Source organism: Cydia splendana, chromosome 6 (assembly GCF_910591565.1).
Source record: "Cydia splendana chromosome 6, ilCydSple1.2, whole genome shotgun sequence".
Taxonomy (NCBI): Eukaryota; Metazoa; Arthropoda; class Insecta; order Lepidoptera; family Tortricidae; genus Cydia; species Cydia splendana.
The window spans coordinates 3,738,976-3,758,274 of NC_085965.1; the positions used below are offsets into that span (position 1 = coordinate 3,738,976).

Consider the following 19,299-nt stretch of genomic DNA (forward strand, 5'->3'; position numbering starts at 1 on the left):
TGCACACAAAAATATGTGAATATTGCTCATTAGAAGTTCCCACTCAACAATGCGGTGCCGCGTTACCGCTAAGGAAAATTATTTGTGGCAGTAATTATACTAGGTGTTAATAAACTAAAACACACGCACTCTTACGTAATTATTGTGGCAGTTTTCGAATTAATGAAGTTTCTTCTCTTAGGATCGATTGGGATGAAAAGAAAAAAATATGTATTGTGATAACTGGCCCTATACCTTTTGTTACGTCACAACATTTCTTAATATACTTAGTTGGTTAACCCAATTTTTCAGTCAGTAAGAACCAGGAAAACTATGCTCATCCTTTTCTTTTGGGTACTAGTACTATGTAGTGTAAGTCAAAGATAGAATGATTCTCTCTGTCTATGACTGAAATGAGACAGTCCTTTATTTTATTTTATTTATAAGGCACACTATACAGACGACATTCAATGCATGATTACAATAAAAGTGGTAGGCTTTATATAGAAATGCCATCCAAATAAGTGAGCACAGCAAGAACAATAAATAACAACGAGCAAAAACTATCCTTAAAATATAAAAAAAGACAATATATCTTAAAACCATACTAAATTATAAAATTAAATAAATGATCGTAACGACCTTTGACGAACTGTCCATGCTTATTGTCAATTTTCAGATCCCTAAGGTATTTAATGCCAAAATTTAAATTAGCCGTATTGTAATTGGAAAGTCTCATTTTATGAACTTGGCACATGCAGATGGAACAAGTAAATAAAAATCCCAACAAAAACATAAATGTGAAATGAGAGCCAAGTTCAATATTAAGAATATGTGTCGTTGTTGACTCGCCGACAAAAGAATTGAGATCTATATGGGTGCCAAGTTCTGTGCTGTGTAGAAAATCAATTATATTGTTAAAAATATTTTGCTTTCCTGTTTTTTTTTTAAGAAGCAAGTATTCCTTGGCTTTGATTCACTGATCTGTGCTCTTATTGAATAACCCTTTATGCAAGTAAGACAAATGTTTATAGAGTCTGTACGGAAAAAGAAGAGTCGTGGAATGTATTGGGCCCCATAACTACATTCCACGAGTTCCACGACTCCTCTCTTTCCGCACAAACTCTATCATTCGGTCTTTTGAATTGGTTCTCACTAGTCATTATCAGTAGAAACGTTGAGCGGGGTCAAATAGGTACAGCGGGATGCTACATTACCTCTTTCAACTCTAGCATTCCATTTTCTAATTTTCTGCGAATTTTAACAAACTTGAAGCTTTCTAAACAATCGACTCACGGCTGACGGTAGCTGCCAAAGTAGAAAGTTGATAACTTACGCGGAAATAATACTTGATTAAATGTAAACTAACTTGGTTATTCGGTCTGATCGGCATCGAATCACTGTCAAGTTCTAGGTCAAAGAACAATGCGCATATTGTTATTAAATATAACCCAGCGTTATTAGACATTGTTATCTTCTTCTTCAACCTAGCGTTTTCCCGGCCTAGCGCCAGGGTCCGCTTTCCTGCTCAGTCTTCTCCGTTTTGCCCGGTCTTCGGCATCCTCAGGTGTAAGATTGTTCTCTTGCATGTCCGCTGTCACGACGTCCAGTCAGCGCTTCTTAGGCCTACCTATTAGACATTGTTATCTTATTGATGTTAAATTAGCCAATTGCGTGTGCCTTGCATTATGTAAAATCTGTGATAGAAATGCTATTATCAGCCGTCTAAGGTTTACGTCACATTATCAATTACTTGAAGCATATTAACATACATAACTTTGAGTGAAAGTACGGGACTGGCCCGCCCATACTAATGTTCAAAATGTTTAAAGATTCCGAATTGGCCTCGCACTTTTCTCCGACGAGACGCAAGTTGGTAAACAAGGTGAATAAATTAATCGACTCAAACTAGCCGTACTCATCGATTCAAAGAACAGATAATTTCGCCTAGAGACCTTCTTGTCTACATCTGCTAAGACTAAAATATTCAAATTCTTAAAAAACTAATAAAAGCTTCCTAGGCTAATCTAGTAACAGCATTAACCGGTTTTATGAAAAACTGTATATGGATACGTGTTTGGCGCGTATAACCGTTTTGGAATAATGTATCGCGTCTGCGCGCGCGCTGCTCTGTGCGGGCGCGGCTACCATCACTACTTTCCTTCCCTGCGTGTGTGACGTAACTCTATAAAAGAGTGCGCGGTGAAGACGCCGCCGCTATACCGTTTCCGTTCGCCAGGCTCGGCCATAACGTCCCGACCACCGGCACAGAAGGACGCGAGCGGAACCTCTTCCGCTGAGCCCCCACGGACTCACCAGTGATCACTAGTTCAACAAAAGGTGAAGTGCTCCAAGGATCAGTGCACGTGTGCAGTGACAGTGTTGTGATATCGTGATGGCAACAGTGTCTGTGTGTGTGTCTGTGGGGCACTGTCGCGATCGCGGTCAAGAGGCTGTTATTAAAGGGATGTGTTTGTTTCAGATACGAGATGAGGTCGTTGTGGTTGTTAGCGGCGCTGTGCTGCTTAGTTTTGTCGGTCAGCGGGAGCCCCATCGCGCGATCGGAGGAGAAGGAAGTCGGCAGACAAGCGGCTGCTGCCGCGCCGGCTGCGCCTGCCGCGCCGGCTGATGACGATGACGACGACGACGATGACGATGATGATGACGACGTAGACCTGGATGATGCACTGACAGGTGAGCCACATACTTAAATAGTGATCCAAAATACTCGAGCCCCGTGAGCCTTTTTTTAGAGCTCGCCTCATCTCTTGACGCCTAAAAGGCTAGGTCTAGGTCATTTATTGGGGAATCTGATACACCGCTACCTTAAACCCACTGGTGTTTATCGCATACCGAATTGCCATCTAATAGAAACTCTACCATCCATTCCGGCATTTCGGATGATGGAATTCAAGGGCAGTCAAATAAATATTTCACTTATGTTGCTGTTAAACCACCCGGCTTTTGATTTGGTAACGTGTGTCTTGTGCGATTTCTTCGAAGACTTTTCGAATAGCGGTACCTAAAGGTGCCAATATCGTGACAGCCAAATTTATAAACCTACCGCATTTCACATTTTTTTTACTGTAAATCCATTCAACTGTATTCCAATACTACAACAATGGCTTACAAGTGCACTACGTAATTAACTATAAACATCAGTGATCTATTTGGATTTGTCTTAGTTCTTCTTGCATTCATAATCATATTTTGCTATAGAATTGTAAATAACATTAAGTAATAGTCACACCTGATTGAAGATATTCGTTAATTATGGTCCATAGTTGAGAGATTTTGGAATACCTATAGGTGCCATTTTCAACCATAAGGGTACTTATGGTTGGTTGTCAATGAGGCGGTATTTCCATACCTATAGGTGCCATTTTCAACCATAAGGGTACTTATGGTTGGTTGTCAATGAGGCGGTATTTCCATACCTATAGGCTTTCCCCGCTCAAACGGTATCACCAGGCTAGGGGTCGCGGGGTTGGATAACGGCCGGCGGCGAAAAAGCTGGCTCACACTGGATACACAGCCGTCCCCAAAAAGACGTGCGATCGACCGCCCCACAAGGTGGGGCGCGACCAGATACAGCCTCCGCAGCCGGAAGGCGGAAGAGGCCACTCGCACCCCTTCAAAAGGGTGTCGATGGACAACACAATCAGTATAGGCTTAATTAGAAATCAACTTTATCGACAACCGACAATGTGGTACCTTTTGGTTGAAAACGTCACATAGCTGCAGTAGTACGGTATTTAAATAGTACAAACAGTTTCGCACTTGTTTAGCCAGTACGGGTACTCGCATGCTGACCTGTTGGCTAGGTTTACCGTTCAAATGAGTAGGCACCATAACGGTTGAACGAAGTGTGAGATTTACGTCTTACTGAATGCACCGGTGACCAATTTACTGTAGTTATGAAGTTAATTTACTGCATTTTAATGAACACCTGCGTAATTACAATGGGAAGTAATTATCAATGATTGAATAGTTACGAAGCAGATCAGGTGTACCTTACAATATAGATGCTGTCATAAATAAAATATGTTTAGATTTTATCTAACAATCTCAATTAATCTTGTTTAAGAAAGTTCAATATATTAATAAATCAATAGATAACAATCTCAGAATTAATCGTGTTCAAGAAACATATAGGTACATTATAGTTCAATTGTATATTCATGTAACAATAAAGTAAATGTATAAAGACTTTCTTTTTAAATCGAAGTAATTAAGAATATACTTAACGAAATCTATCATAACGTCGAAAGTGTTACGTTTTTTCGATAAAAATACCTGAGAACCAGGCCGAGGAATGTGAGCCGGCCGTGACAGCGCGCTCAATGCTTAATTAATTCAAACAGATACTCAATCAGAGAAATTGATGCTCCCCTGCTTTCTAACTACGAAAGTCTCGCAGGACGTCACGGTCCGACGGCGTCTTTGATTAACTGTTTGCTTAACAGTTCATTTGCGTTTGGTGATGCTAATCAAAAACGTTACAGCCTACTTCGCAGATAATTTATGATTTATGATAAACATGCTTTAAATTTGTACCGTAAAACCACCCATGTATAGTCCAGTGCAACTATGGTCGACAAGTTCACCACTTAATAAATACATAAGTACCAATGATAGTTTTGGATTTGTTTGAGTACGACATTCAAAGAGTCGTCGCACCTAAAAAAAGATATTCGAGTTCAATTTGGACCAAAGATGGGAGGTTTTGGATTATAGCTGGTTGGTTATATGATAATTGGATGGTTGGTTACTGGGCTTTCAAACAGCAGGTTTAAATTGGTCACTGGGCTTTCAAAGAGCAGGTTTAAATTGGTCACTGCGCTTTGAAAGAGTAGGTTTTAAATAGCCGCAGGAGAAAACAAGGGGTACACGCTGCTAGACCATCATTAGCCTGGATCAAACTGTAGTAGTACTAACCAGCAGTCAAAACGGAAGATAAATAATTAGAAAGTAACCAAGCCCTCCCGTGGCCGAGGCCGGAGTCGAACCGGCGTCTTAAGATTACACGGCTAACGCCATGGCCTAGTCCTAAATTTTCGAGTATATACAATGTTTGAAAGACTAGGCGCCTTGCACAAATCAAAATATTTGTCGTACCTACAAATATAAATAATTAGGATACAGACATTTTTTTACCATACCATGGTGCAGAATTTTAATAAAAATGTATTTTTAGGTGACGACGATGATGACGATGACGACGACGATGAGGAGGAGGCTGACGATGATGATGATGACGAGGACTACTTGGAGAGGTTCTTCGATGACATCTTAGGAGGTGAGCTTAATACAGATACATACTTAAAAAATGATTAGTATTCTAAAACGTATCAGTATTACATTCGGGATATGATTTGCAGATGACGAGGATGAGGATGACGATGACACGCCAGCAGCGGTGCAGCCGGTCGTGGCTCCCGCCGACACCGTCGCCGCCGCGCCCGCCGCCGCCGCCGCTGCCAGTGCTGAAGAGCCCGCCGCCGTAGCCGAAGCCGCCGAAGAAGCGGCCGAGAGCGATAGCGAAGCCGCCGCCGCCGAAGAGTCCGAGGTCGCTCAGAAGGAGCCCGCCGAAGTAGAAGCCGCCCAGCCCGCCGAGGAGGCCGCTGAGGCCGACGATGCCGATGACGACGACGAGGAGGACGACATCGCCGACGCGCTCGACCCCGAGGACGACGACGACGACGACGAGGACGACGACGACGACGACGATGACGACATCACCGACGCTCTCGGCAGAAACGTGAGCAAAGCACGTGAGTCCAAAAAGCTGAAGGCTAGTCTCGTCAAACACGCGAAAAAGTCAGGGAAAAAAGCGAACTACCTGGGTAAAGTAAAGAAAACCAAAGCGACGGCCGCCGCGGCAGCGACTGCGGAACACAAAAAGTTCAGATAGTGAGTAGGCGCCGATTCCCGGGCGTCGGCCCCATCGGCCCCATCCACCTGAGAGACCTCCGCGGTCCCCTCCTTTAGCTTAGCTATTTATTGACTATTTATTTATTCTATTTAATTTATTTTATTTATTAAGTGAGTGTGTTTGACGTGTGAAAGTGTAAGTATGGAACCGAGAGAGTTAAATTAATGTCTAGATCATGTCACACTGGTCTCGTGGCAATTTATTGGAAATAAATCTGTTGTTCTAATTTGTTGTGTGCAATTTTTTCTGTAACCTACAAAATGATTTGTGCGTTCTTTTTCATATTGCAAATGATTGAAATGAATGATCGGTCAGAATTCTAGTTGAAATTATTTTTGTCAGCTGATAGAGTGACATTATCTAGTAATATTAATTTAATTTTGAGTATAAAATGTATACTAGTCATGATTATAAAGTAGGTCCTATCATCCTAACCTATTACTTCGTATGCTCGTAATGTATGTAATGACTCTTTTAGGCATTTATCTATATTGATCCCGTATTACTTCCAAAGTAGATGATAATATTAGTATTGTATATGTAGATATTAAAGCGTAGATGTAATTAACTAGCCTTTTGACCGATTTATCTATATAATCTAACGCACAGACCAATTTCTTCCCGCTCCCAATTCCTTTATTAATTAAAATAAGATAAGTAGAAAATGAGGGGCAGAGAAAGAGGTAGGAATCCCTCGTGAGATCGCGGGCGCGGCCAAGGCCCTTCACAACGCATATTGACCACTTTAAACAGGTGGACCAGTATAAGTGTGAGGGCCGACTGAGCACAGTTACCACGAATCTAGGGATCAAGTGAGACTAGGGACAAGTTTTGAGACGGGTGAACAGGTTTATTAATCGCTCAGCAGCGCTCGGGCAGAAGGAACTTGGACGTGGATGTGTGTTAAGAGGACGGGCGCACTTTCCCAATCTGGCCCGAGCGATGAACCCGCCCGATTTCTTCTACAACCTTGACACTTTCTTTGACCTTGCTGCCCGCACTCAGGAGCGACCTTGACGAATCTCAATATTTCAATACTGATAGAAAGTAAATCGCACTAGATGTTTACTCTCACTGAATGACGCGCACCGCGAAATTTGCGTGAGTGTCCGGCTTAGTGAAAACGAGATAATGAGATGCGAGAAGAGAAATTTTAAATGTTTGCCGCCGTGAAATGCTGGGAGAGTCGAGGAGTCATATTCGACCCGAATGGAACTTGTTTGTTACCGGTAGTGGTAACCTACATACCGTACCTGTTGGGTAGCTTTGCTTTTTACGGTAAAACTTCGTTTCCAATGAAATTTATAAATACAGTGGAAACTGGATAAGTGGAATCGCAAGGGACCGGCTGTTTAGTTCCGCTTATCCAGGTTTTCCATTTATCCAGTTTTCCACTTAACCAGGTTCAAATAAAACGTTTTCTCACTTACAGAGGCTCTCGCTAACAGAGGTTGTGAATGCTAGTAATGTCGCTTATAGAGGTCACGTACAGTATGGTCAAATAAAAGATGAAGAAATAAATAATCATCTTTTCTTAAATATGAATGTATTAACAAAAAATCGGTATGTAATCCTGACTTTAAAAAATGCAATACTGTAAATAATCCACAGTACACGTTTACAATTTTCAAAAACAAAATCAATTAAACAAAATCACTCCTAATATTTATTTATGCAAGAGAAACCAGTATGGTTAAATAAATCAATGTACCGATTGTACTTTAATGAAAAAAAAAACCGTTATTTTGGTTTGTTGACCTGAGTCACATTTTACCACATTTCTTTCAATATCGAGAATACTGTCGAACACATTTTTGTCTACGTTTTAACGTTTGGCTGCGATTAAAAAAAACTCTGCAGTGTTTCTATTGCTTTTTCAGTCTGTTATAATTTTTAATTTATCCCGAAGAGATATAAAAACTTGATTTTGCGCTTAGGCATTGCTTATCTAACAGCACGGCACCGCACCACGGCTAAAAGAACCAAACTGAACGATTTGTGATCTCATACAAAATACGTAGTTAAAACACGAACCATAATGTTAACGAAACAAACTACCCTCCTTGTGACGGTTTATTAAAATGACAAATTTTATAACGCCGAGCTATTCCACTCATAGAGGTTTCGGAGACGGCTGCTTCCAGTTACAGAGGTAAAAATAAGAAATTTTCGAAAAAATGAATTCCGCTTATAGAGGTCCCAAAATTCCACTTATAGAGGTAATTCGTTGCCAAGGGACTGGAACCGAGAACTTGGGTCCACTTAAAGAGGTTTTCCACTAACCCAGGTTCCACTTATCCAGTTTCCACTGTAGTATTAATAAAATGAGTAGTTAAACTAGAGTGAAACGTTGCATAACGTAAATTATAAAGTCATTATCATGGTCAATATCGACAAGTATAAAGCCAGCGTAGCAGAAACCTACATATGGCCGCCGGTTTGTAACTATGCCGTACTTCAGATTTCTTTAGCACGTCTCGGCACGCAGTTTCTTTTACGTGTGGAAAATAGAAAATCCACCGTTGACTGCGTGTATTAATTGTGAGTCGCCATTAGAATTCAAGCGCGACTCCGGGAACGATACAGTTAGCCGTTCGCGTGTCTTCATACGTGCTCAGAATTAGGTGTATTCTATGAATTATGCGGGCCAATAATTAATTATATGTACACTCGCGTGATGCAATGAAAAACTGACGAGTTTATATTTAAATAAAAAGGAATGTCTCGTCCGTTGAAAGAGAAATTGTTTGGCAAAGTTTCCCTTTGACTTTGCGCTCATTTGCAAATCAAACACAAATAACGTAGGTAAATTACATACCGTACATAATTTTATAATAGTGTGCGATAGATACCGTTAGATGGCTTAAAATGAGCACAATACACAAAATAGGTAATTATGCATAGTCATATATCCAGTTATTAGATATTAATTATTTAAAATTTAAAATTGGCGTGACAGGAAGGTCAACGATTTGAAGTATCGAACTATTCGTTACGATTAAATCAATTAACAATAAATAAATCGCTTGAATGTTCACAATACTACAGTCGAACAACACCTAACACGAATCGTCAATTAGAAACCTATCATGTGTATAACTAGAAGCGATTACTTGGTAGCATGCACTTGTTTGTTGATAATGGTCGATAGCGTTTCTAAATATGTAGTTAGATTTTTAACATTTGAACAAATAAATTTCAACTTTCAATATTTACACTATTACTATTATTGTACTATTTATATTATTGTAACCATAACACATTCTTGATTATAAAATCTTAACAAATCTTCTTCTTAGTAATACTGAAAAGACGGCAGTTTTATGGACAAATCCAAAGGAACAATAAACTAAGGACAATTTAGGTAAGGCGGTCTGCTTATTAAGTTAGTTGCTCTGCAAAGACAGTTTTCAAACAATTCTTGGGTATCTAATGTGTTTGAACCTATTTACATTCCATAATACAGATCAGCATCAACACTACTTTTTATATGAAGGAACCGTTATTAGGTACCTATAAGTATACAGCATTTTATGTAAGTAACCAAAAACGATGAGGTAATGAAGTAGATTAAACAAAACGACCAAGATGGTCATTATGTTTGGGAGAGAGTCTTTAGGTAGGTATACCTACTTACTAAGTTTATTCCAAAAGGAACAAAGTAGAACATTAACTACTTGCCAAAGACGTCTAAACACGTAGACGGCAAGTCGAATCTCAGATACCACGACCACAACGTTAACCTAACGTTTAGAATCAGGGATGTTGCGAATATGCGCATCCGCATCCGCAGAACATCCGCATTATTTTCAACATCCGCACCTGCATCCGCATCCGCATATAATCGATGCGGAGCTCATGCGAATGCGGATGTCGACCAAGTCGGTAACAGGAACGTCTTAGCGGCGGCGTAGGGCCTAGACGTGTGCGCCGCGCCGGCGCGCCGCCGCCGCCGGGCTTTTTGACCACGCCGCCGCCGCCGATAAATGATCGGCGTGAAATCGGCGTGACCTTGAGTGTTGTTAATTAGCTACTCCAAGTTGGTTTTTCGATTACAATATGGATTTTTTGTATTATTTATGTTACAGTTGTCAAATATACATCAATTATTAATTAAATGAAACTGAATAGCCAGTTGCAGAAACTATTTGACACACCAATTAAAGGAAATGAGTAATCCTAAGTATTCACCGTCTACTGTTAACGAACGAATGAAAACTGCTTCTTATACCTTGGACAGCTGGGAGAACAAACCCCTCCATTCTCAGAGAGCTCTATATCGCCACTCAGCTCTATCTAACCCAACATGCCATGGGTGAGCCCTTAAGGTGAAATCAGACGGTTCATTTTGTGTTCATTTTCGTGTTTCATTATTCATCTTTCACTCAAAGTGACACGTGTGAACACAAACTGAACCAAAAGTGAAAAATGAATTCATTAGTGAAATGATCCAACAGTGTTGGATATTTTCATTCGGCATCTTTCACTCGCACTCCGAATGAACAAAAAATGAACAGTGTGAACACAGAGTGATTGTTTTCTCGAATCCTGTGGGTAGTAGGTAGTACCTAGACTTCTTGGAAAAAGCAGGATATGGTATTTGTAGGTACTTAGTAAAAATATTTCAGAGTTCCAAAACAATCGCCAGTAGCAAGGTATTAGAAGATCTTCAAAATTACTTAAATTCATCCGCAAATGATTGCGATACAATTCAGGATCTTCAATGATTACCTAGTTTCCCCAATGTATTCGAAGCTCGCACCCACCACCGTCGACGTTTTCTTTGCTTTTTGCTTGTTAACATCTTTACTAAATGATCACAAATAAAAATGAATCCAAGACGCACAACTTCATTCGACGCTATAGTGAAAGAAAATGAAAAGTGAATAATCTTAGCACCAGCACTGTGTGAACATGCAATGAAAGAAAAATGAATCATTCACTCAAGTGAACATTCATTCGAGTGAACCGTCTGATCCCACCTTTAGATTCTTAGGACATATTGGATGATATGTCCGAAGAATATATGATGTGGAGAAACACATGAATTTAAAGCCGAATGAATTTTGGCAAACGTGCTCGAGTGACCACGACGGCTCTGTCAAGAGCGATACGACAGAGAAGAGCTCGAGTTGGAGCATGTGTAAGATGGTCGAACGCTATGAAGAGTGCGGCAGTCTGCACCGTGCAGTCCATACGGCTTATGACCGCATGAAATGGACACAAATTACATGTAACGATCCTCAGCAATGAGGAGACGAGAAAAAAGATACGGCTCAGTGAATCTGGTGCTTGTACGACAACAAAACCATTAAAAAGAAGCCATAGCAATCCACTATGTCTAGCAAATTTCAAGGATATGTGGAGTTCTGTTTTGTTAAAGTATGTCATTTTTAATAGGATAAGCCATGGAAAGCTTGAGAAAACGGAGAGTTACTGATCGGATCGAAGGTCATTAGGACCAGGTAACTTATTAATGCATCAAACATCATCAAACATCAAACATCAACATTTATTCAGCAAATAGGCCACAAGGGCACTTTTACACGTCATCATTGAATTTACATACAAGGAAAAATAATAACATCAACAATTTTATAAAATAAAACTAACAATTCAATCTAACGTATTACAATGCAAGCCAGTGTTAGGGAAATCAAGTTATTATACCTATCCTATATTCATTTACAAACCCTATTTTACTCGCAGCATATTCAAACTATATGTAGTTCACTGACCAGCAACCTGCATTGATGAAATTTTCAAGAAAAACAACAAATTAATGATTTTTTCTAAAGAAAGCTGAAAGTCAAGGTCACGCCGATTTCACGCCGAAAATACGCCGCCGCCGCCGATTTTTTGGCAAACGCCGCCGCCGATCATTTCTTAATCGGCGCACACGTCTAGTAGGGCCAGGTAATTTCGTCATTATATATAACGAAATCGTCTAGATTACGAAAAGTCGACCAAGTTACTGTTTATTAAATAAAACGCACCTATATTCTTGCTCAAATTCTAAACGTTTCGTTTTTTTTTTTTAATAAAAAATACTAGAAATGTAATATTTGTCATTTTTTAAGTACCAAATCTTGACATCCGCATCCGCATCCGCGGATGTGAGGCTTTAAATAACCGCATCCGCATCCGCGGATGTCAAAAAATCTGCATCCGCAACATCCCTGTTTAGAATTTTATTATCAACAACAAAATATTTCACTGGTTCTTTTCTGTCAACGTCAAATAACATCTTGCTCAACCAAACGCAGAAATATCTACTCAATTCAATTTTATTTGTAAAGCGATAAGTAGTGATTGCTGGCAATGGTTTAATTTCATGGCAGCGTTGTTGAGTTAAAGGAATCTGTAAAGTAAAATTCAGCTGAAATGATTAATTAAGTTTAATTTCACCTTCGAATTTGTTACTTTCCTTTACTTTAACTCGACCACGCTGCCATGAAATTAAATAATTGTTACCGATCACTAGCGATAATATGTCATTTTTATTTCGTGTGGTATAATAGAACACTTTATTGTGCATAATGGGATTGTATATTTGGAGGATATGGAAAGTACAAAGTATAACTACATAGGTATTTACTCACAATGAAAGCACACGTATTAAATTAAGATTTCTTACTTACTTAGTAAGCGCAAAACTTGAACATAACAAACCATTCACAGGTGCACTAGAAGGCGAGCCAGAGAAAACGCCAAAGGAGACAGTGCCAGCGATATACATAGTGAAGTACAACCGCTTCATTGACAATATTCTGGAAAAGATGAATGACATACTGCGACGCTCCTACGACCCTGTCAGCGTGAAGCTTCAGCCCATTGATGCAAGCAAGAAAACAAACAAGCCGAAGAAAAATAAGAACAAGACCAAGAAGAAGTAAGATACTTAAGGCTTAGCGCGCACGAGCAACCTTTGTCTCCGCAACTATTTCATCTCTCACATCAAGTCTAAGGGTAGTGACACAAAAAAAAGTTGCGGAGACATAAGTTGCTCGTGCGCGCCTCGCCTTAGCTTGCGCACTTGCACCATAGCTTATCATGCCAAATATTGCCTGGATTGACAATTAGTTAATAATGACATTAATGAATCTACCACACAGCTGTATGCATTTAACTTTAAGAATGAGAACGATTGTTTATTTAACCCTTTTCCAGGCATAAATGCGAGTTTACGATTTATCGACAACATAAGCGCCAATAGAATTTCAATTTTAGGATTCCGATATAAGGTTCAAATTAGATTGCACTTTCGGGCAATGCGACTTGTCTTCAAATGAATTATCAAAGCTGGATTAATTTGAATATGTTTGAATGTTTTGGGAAAACCTTGGGTCCGGCCTGGAAAAGGGTTACCTAAGGGCAATTTATGCCATGATAGGCAATGTTGAGCAAGTTAAACTATTGATTTACTTTTGTATTTGTAAAACATGCTTTGATATATCCCATCGCAAATTAAATTAAATTACTATAACTACGCATCTTAAACAACTAATTTGAAAAGTTCTAAAGTTCAACAAGCTCAAATGGAAACTGGGAATTGGATTCATACTTGTGAAATTCGTTTACAGACAGACAGACAGACACCGGGTCAGGTGAAAGTAAATATAAAACCTGTTAATAATGTTGAACAGTTCTCATTAAAACTAAATCGGTAGAATAATCTCGAAATCTTTTCGCATTTTTTCAAGTTTTTATTTTTATTGTCCCTGGCATCCAGTTCAAGCCGTAAGCTGCGTTCACCGTTATTAAAAATAATATCTTTCCATACAATGAGACGATGTGAGCGGTGTCGGAACGCTGGCAATCTGAGACCAAGGTGCGTAGCGTAGCGTAGTCGTCTCTCTAATATATCACTCTTACATATAAGTGCGACAGAGCGTTTCGTTACGGAGCGTAAAATATTGGCATCTTGGCTACGCACCCAAGACATCACATTGATAACGCAACATCAATAAGGAATCACGCGGTTTCTTCAATGTTGATAGGTATCTGTTAAACAGTAAAATGACCCTCTTTATAAAAACGAGCTATCGTTATTGTAACAACAAGATTGCCTAACAAGCGATAAACGATATATTTAAGTCAATTTGTTCTAATAGACCAAAAGGCAATGAATGATCGTGAGATAATACGCCCATAGAAAAGAAACGCTTATACTCGTAGCCTTCGAAATCGAACAACTTTCACTTGTTTCAATCAAGATTAACACTTGTTTCGTTTCCAGGAAAACGTCTAACAAAAAAAAGAACAGCGCTCGCGCCGGCAACCCAGAAACGACGACTGACAAAATCGCCCCAGAAGACGTAGTTAATGAGATAATTAACAAGATCAAAGAACCCAATAATGAAGGGCCTGTAGATCAGCTTCAAGCAGAAGGCAGGGCGTTGAAATCTGAAAGCGGGAAAGCTAAACCGACTACTCCAAAACCGAAGCCTTCAAAAACTACGAAGCCTAAAACTAAGCCTCCTAAAACATCCAACAAGAAACCAGCCCCAAATAAGACCAAGACGAAGACGACAGTTAGTAAAAGCAAACCGAGAGCGAAGGGGACGTTGTATGGGCTGTCCTCGTTAAGGAGGATGGGCGATGTTGCTGTCAGCATTATGTCGGATCACACCACTGTGAAGAGTAACTTTGCTGTTGGACCTTTGATCTTGAGAGTGGAAAAAGAGGTATTGTTCACATTACATATATTGTTGGGGTTTATCCCGTTCTTTATTTTTATTTTAAGCCACAGTTTCATAGGAATTTGACGGTTATTGTGGCGCTACCACACTATAACTCTGTATCTTTAGGTACTTAAATAAAAGTAATCAAATAATTTGTACATTTTCGGGTAGTTATAACATTTATTGGTTAACCAACCAAATACAAAACCACCTGGATCTGTCACTGAACGACCTGACTTTAACCTACATTATTTGATCATGTATAATGTTTTTATTTATTTACCCTCAACTGGCTTAAGAAGCCTTAGGGAGGCGCCTAGCGACATCTACCTTAATTACTTTTAATTTTTAGGGTTCCGTACCTCAAAAGGAAAAAAACGGGACCCTTATAGGATCACTCGTGCGTTTGTCTGTCCGTCCGTCTGTCCGTCTGTCACAGCCTATTTGCTCCAAAACTACTGGACCAATTAAGTTGAAATTTGGTACACATATGCAAGTCTGTGACCCAAAGACGAACATGTAATGAAAATAAAAGAATTTTGAATATAGGGGGCACTTTTGGGGGGGGAAATTAGAGAATTAAAAAACAAAGTTTCGCTAACCATATCGTGTCACATATTAAATGAAAGGGCTTATTTTAAGGATCTTAAATATATATTTTTTTGTAATATTATATTAAATAGTTTAGAAGTTATTTAAGATAATTTTTAAGAAAAAAAACCGACTTCTATGGGGGCCGGTGAAAGATTATTGTAGATGGTGCACTATGTAGAAATGGAGGTAAAACCACCCACTTTTCTACTAGCATTTCGCTTCTGTAAGGGTCGTAGTTTTAGCCTAACCCAATCTACTCCTCTGATAGCAGTTCGGTTTTGTGAGGATCGCAGTTCTAACCTAACCTAACCCTTGTTCGGTTCTGTGAGGATCGCAGTTCAAACCTAACCTAACCCACTTAACGGCGCATGCGGTGCGGTGTACGGAGGTTTGAGCGGGAGGGGCTAGTAAGATTGCCATCATCATACTTTAACTAGGTATACCTACATTTTATGGTAGGCAATCATAGTGGTTTATTTAGTTAAGGTATCATAGTGGTTTTCCGGGTCCGAGTCCGAGTCCGGGTCCAAGTCCGGGTCCGAGTCCGTGTCCGAGTCCGGGTCCGAGTCCCGTTCCAAGTTCGGTTCCGAGTCCGGGTCCGAGTCCGGTTCCGAGTCCGGGTCCGAGTCCGGGTCCGAGTCCGAGTCCGGGTCCGAGTCCGAGTCCGGGTCCGAGTCCGAATCCGGGTCCGAGTCCACGTCCGGGTCCGGGTCCGAAACGGATCCGGGTATGAGTCCGGTTCTGGGTCCGAGTCCGGGTCGCAGTCCAAGTCAAAATCGAAATTCGAAATCACCAAACGTGTAGGTACTATGCGTCGTTGAAGAGTTCTGTTCTGGTCATCATCAGCAGTTCCACTTCATCAAATGCGACAGTTTTTCATGTAAATGCTTGATTTTATGATGAAAATACAAAAAAATCTATACTTATGCCTTTAAGATTTGAGGAGTTCCCTCGATTCCTCATGGATCCCATCATCAGAACTGGGTTTTGACAAAAACGGGACCAATCTGTATGCATATACATACAATCAAAAAAATAATTTTCAAAATCGGTCCAGTAATGACGGAGATATGGAGTAACAAACATAAAAAAAAAATAAAAAAAAACATACAACCTAATTGATAACCTCCTTCTTTGAGATTTGGAAGTCGGTTAAAAATAGGCAAAAAATGACCATTCCCCCCCCCCCCCCCCTTAACTCCGATACTACTAGGTCTAAAATTTTGGAAAAAATACATAAAATAGTTCTTCACCTCTAGATGACAGGAAAACCTATTAGAAATCTACAGTTAAGCGTCAGTCGGACTTAGAAAAAAAACGCGGTTTGTATGTTTTAGGGACACGGCCGTAATGGTTTACGTGAAACGTGGTGTGGACAGCTATTGCGAAGGCCGAAGGCCGAGCTACGCGTATGGCCGAAGGCCCGAAGCGAAAAATTGTGGGTAGGATGTATCAGGGCCATGACCGCAATTGTTTACGTGAAACGTGGTGTGGACAATTAGTGCGAAGGTCAAAGGCCAAGCTCTGCGTGGGGCCAAAGGCCTGAAGCATCCGAGAGAGGTGCGCCTCCAGGCAAGGTCGAAGGATGAGCTGTAGGAGGTGTGCTCAAACATAGAACAAATAATTGGTTTAAGTAGCTAAATGAGAAGGCCGAACTGCCGTGTCAGACGTATATCTGTTATCTTGAAATAACAGAGATACGCTTAACCAACGCAAAAAGAATATAGGCACTATGCTTAACTTAATACTTGAACAAAATTTTGGTTTTTGTTAGCAAATTTACTAAAGTTATTGCGTAACTATCCTCTGACAGCTCAGTTAAAAAACATGGAAATGCCTGGCCATGCCCCTAGCCAGCCGTGTGTTGTAAGTGAGTTGAATATAAGAACTTCGCTTTGCTCGCTCGTTCGAAAATGAGTGCAGTACGGAACCCTTGGGACGCGAGTTCGACTCGCACTTGACCGGTTTTTTTATCTAAACTTTGACTTTATTTGGTTCTAGGTCGGACGTGGGGCTAAGAAGGAGTTAAAGTCTGCTACCGCCACCACCGCCGAGATGACCGGCAAGATTAGCCTCAGGGTTAACAATGATGGTGTCGCCACCTTACACTCTATCAAAGTTCTGCAGCCTAAACAGGTGAGTGAAAAATTATCTTAGTGTTTTAGAAATAAGGTCTTTATTGGCTCCCTCGTGGCAGGGGTGCGAAACTCCTGACTTCGGTCAAACTCGGCTCCGCTCGGCTCAGCATTGCTCCGAGCAATTATTAGGGTTGGCACCACTTGACTTCCTTTTGCGTGCACGACCACAGATAAGATAATCACTTGATTTATGACAACCCTAAATAGCCGAAAGGGATAGTGCCATATATTAGAAAGGGACAGCAAGATTCGACCCTGAACCGCTGTCAAACTTCGTTTTAGTAGGAAGTTTCCTTTCTGTACGGTAGTACTATTAATTATTCTGTGCTCGTGGTTGAAGTTCTTGAAGCGGTATCCAGACGGGACTGATCAAATCGGTCAATTTGACCAAAAATGAAATTGGCGTCAATCTTCAATTTTAGATTTATGGTGATATTAAAGCCCTCTAAATTGAAAAAATGCCCCAGAACGAAAATACTGGCCTCAAAATTTTTATTCTTGCGTCCGCACCTCATTTTATCGGTAATATCGGTCGTCGCCCAAATCCAATGTTTAATTTGTATGTAATTTTTGTATCTATTGTTTTCTTTGTCTCCTTTGTTTTTTTAATTTGTAGTTTCACAGTGCCTTGGTTTTACGGTTTCGATTCGATCGGGCAGTTTAATCAGATTAGCGAAAAATTGATTAGTCTGGATACGCCTTAAAGTAGACTTAACCCTTTGAACGCCACGACTATCATGCACGGCGCGTCATGGTAAACGTCAACTGACGCGCTTGATCTAGATTAGGTACAGTGTAAAACATTCGCACACACCGATAAGGTAATGGCGCGTTGTATATAACAGGCGTGGCGATCCTCTGATCGCCTGGTTAATATGGATATTTGCAGTTCAAAACAAGTGTTAGGATACCTACTCAATTATGACGATTGAATATAAACTTTATTTCAATAGCAATACGACTAATTATCCCTTGCTACAGGTCCGTGTGGACAGCAACAACGAACGCACACGAGAACTAGTATGGCGCCGCAGCGCGAGGATCGCGCACGTCGTGTCTGAAAAACTCATGTCAGCTTCCAAACCCATGTTCGTTCACCAAAGCGTGACCAAGCAATAAGCAACCTTAACACTTAAGCATAAGGCACAAGATGGCATATACTTAGGAAATTGGGACTCGCAAACGAGTGTCTTTGCCGCGAAAAATAAAGACGCCAGTTGGAATCCTGATTTGACACTGGAGGTTCTGGCGTCTTTTTCATTAACTTGACAATGGCACCTGACACTGACAATTACGTATTTCTGAGCGGGTACTTAAGCTTTTGGACGCCAATGACCGATATATCCGCACCGTAGGTTCAACGCCAAAGACCGATTAATCATATACCGGGTGTGGCCTGTAATATGAGCAAAAAATTAAACTGTAGGATGTACTCCTCATACTGACCAACATATGTTCAGCGACTTTTAAAAATAACTTGTGGTTTGATTTTTAATACACTTTAAAGTTTATTCTAAGACGCAATGTATTGCTAATTTTGTTATGTTTAAGGCGTGACAAGCAAAACGTCAATCACAATGATATGGCGCGGCGATGGCGTCCATTGAAGATAATATTTATTTTGTATGAAAAATAGGGACTCTAAATACTTCATAATTTTTAAAAATTGCAGAACAAAAGTGTCACCGTTTGAGGAGTACAATCTATGTTTTAATTATTTGCTCGTGTTACAGGCCACACCCGGTATATGTGTCGCAGTCGGATCGTATAATCCGCCGTATTACATTACGGCTAGCCGTTTTCAAAAACAGGGGCGTTTTGAAATGCGGCGGTTTAACGATTAGCCGGATTGAATGCGGCTGAATGAGAATCCGCCGGAATGTATTCGGCGCCATACGTTCTTCAACACGGCTAGCCGTAATGTAATACAGCGAGTCATTAGCCGCCGCTTTGACAGTTTTTAGTTCCC

General features: G+C 40.4%; 1 protein-coding gene across 1 annotated transcript; it reads left to right on the top strand.

Annotated features, from left to right (window-relative positions):
* Nucleotides 1-2,110: 2,110 nt before the first annotated feature.
* On the top strand, nt 2,111-18,472 carry LOC134791270 (zinc finger protein hangover). Its single transcript, XM_063762255.1, has 8 exons — nt 2,111-2,319; nt 2,462-2,673; nt 5,177-5,278; nt 5,361-5,753; nt 12,596-12,806; nt 14,154-14,601; nt 17,194-17,328; nt 18,312-18,472. Exons 2-8 carry the CDS (start codon nt 2,469-2,471, stop codon nt 18,447-18,449), a joined length of 1,632 nt encoding a protein of 543 aa, XP_063618325.1. The 5' UTR covers nt 2,111-2,319; nt 2,462-2,468; the 3' UTR covers nt 18,450-18,472.
* The last annotated feature ends 827 nt before the right edge of the window (nt 18,473-19,299 follow it).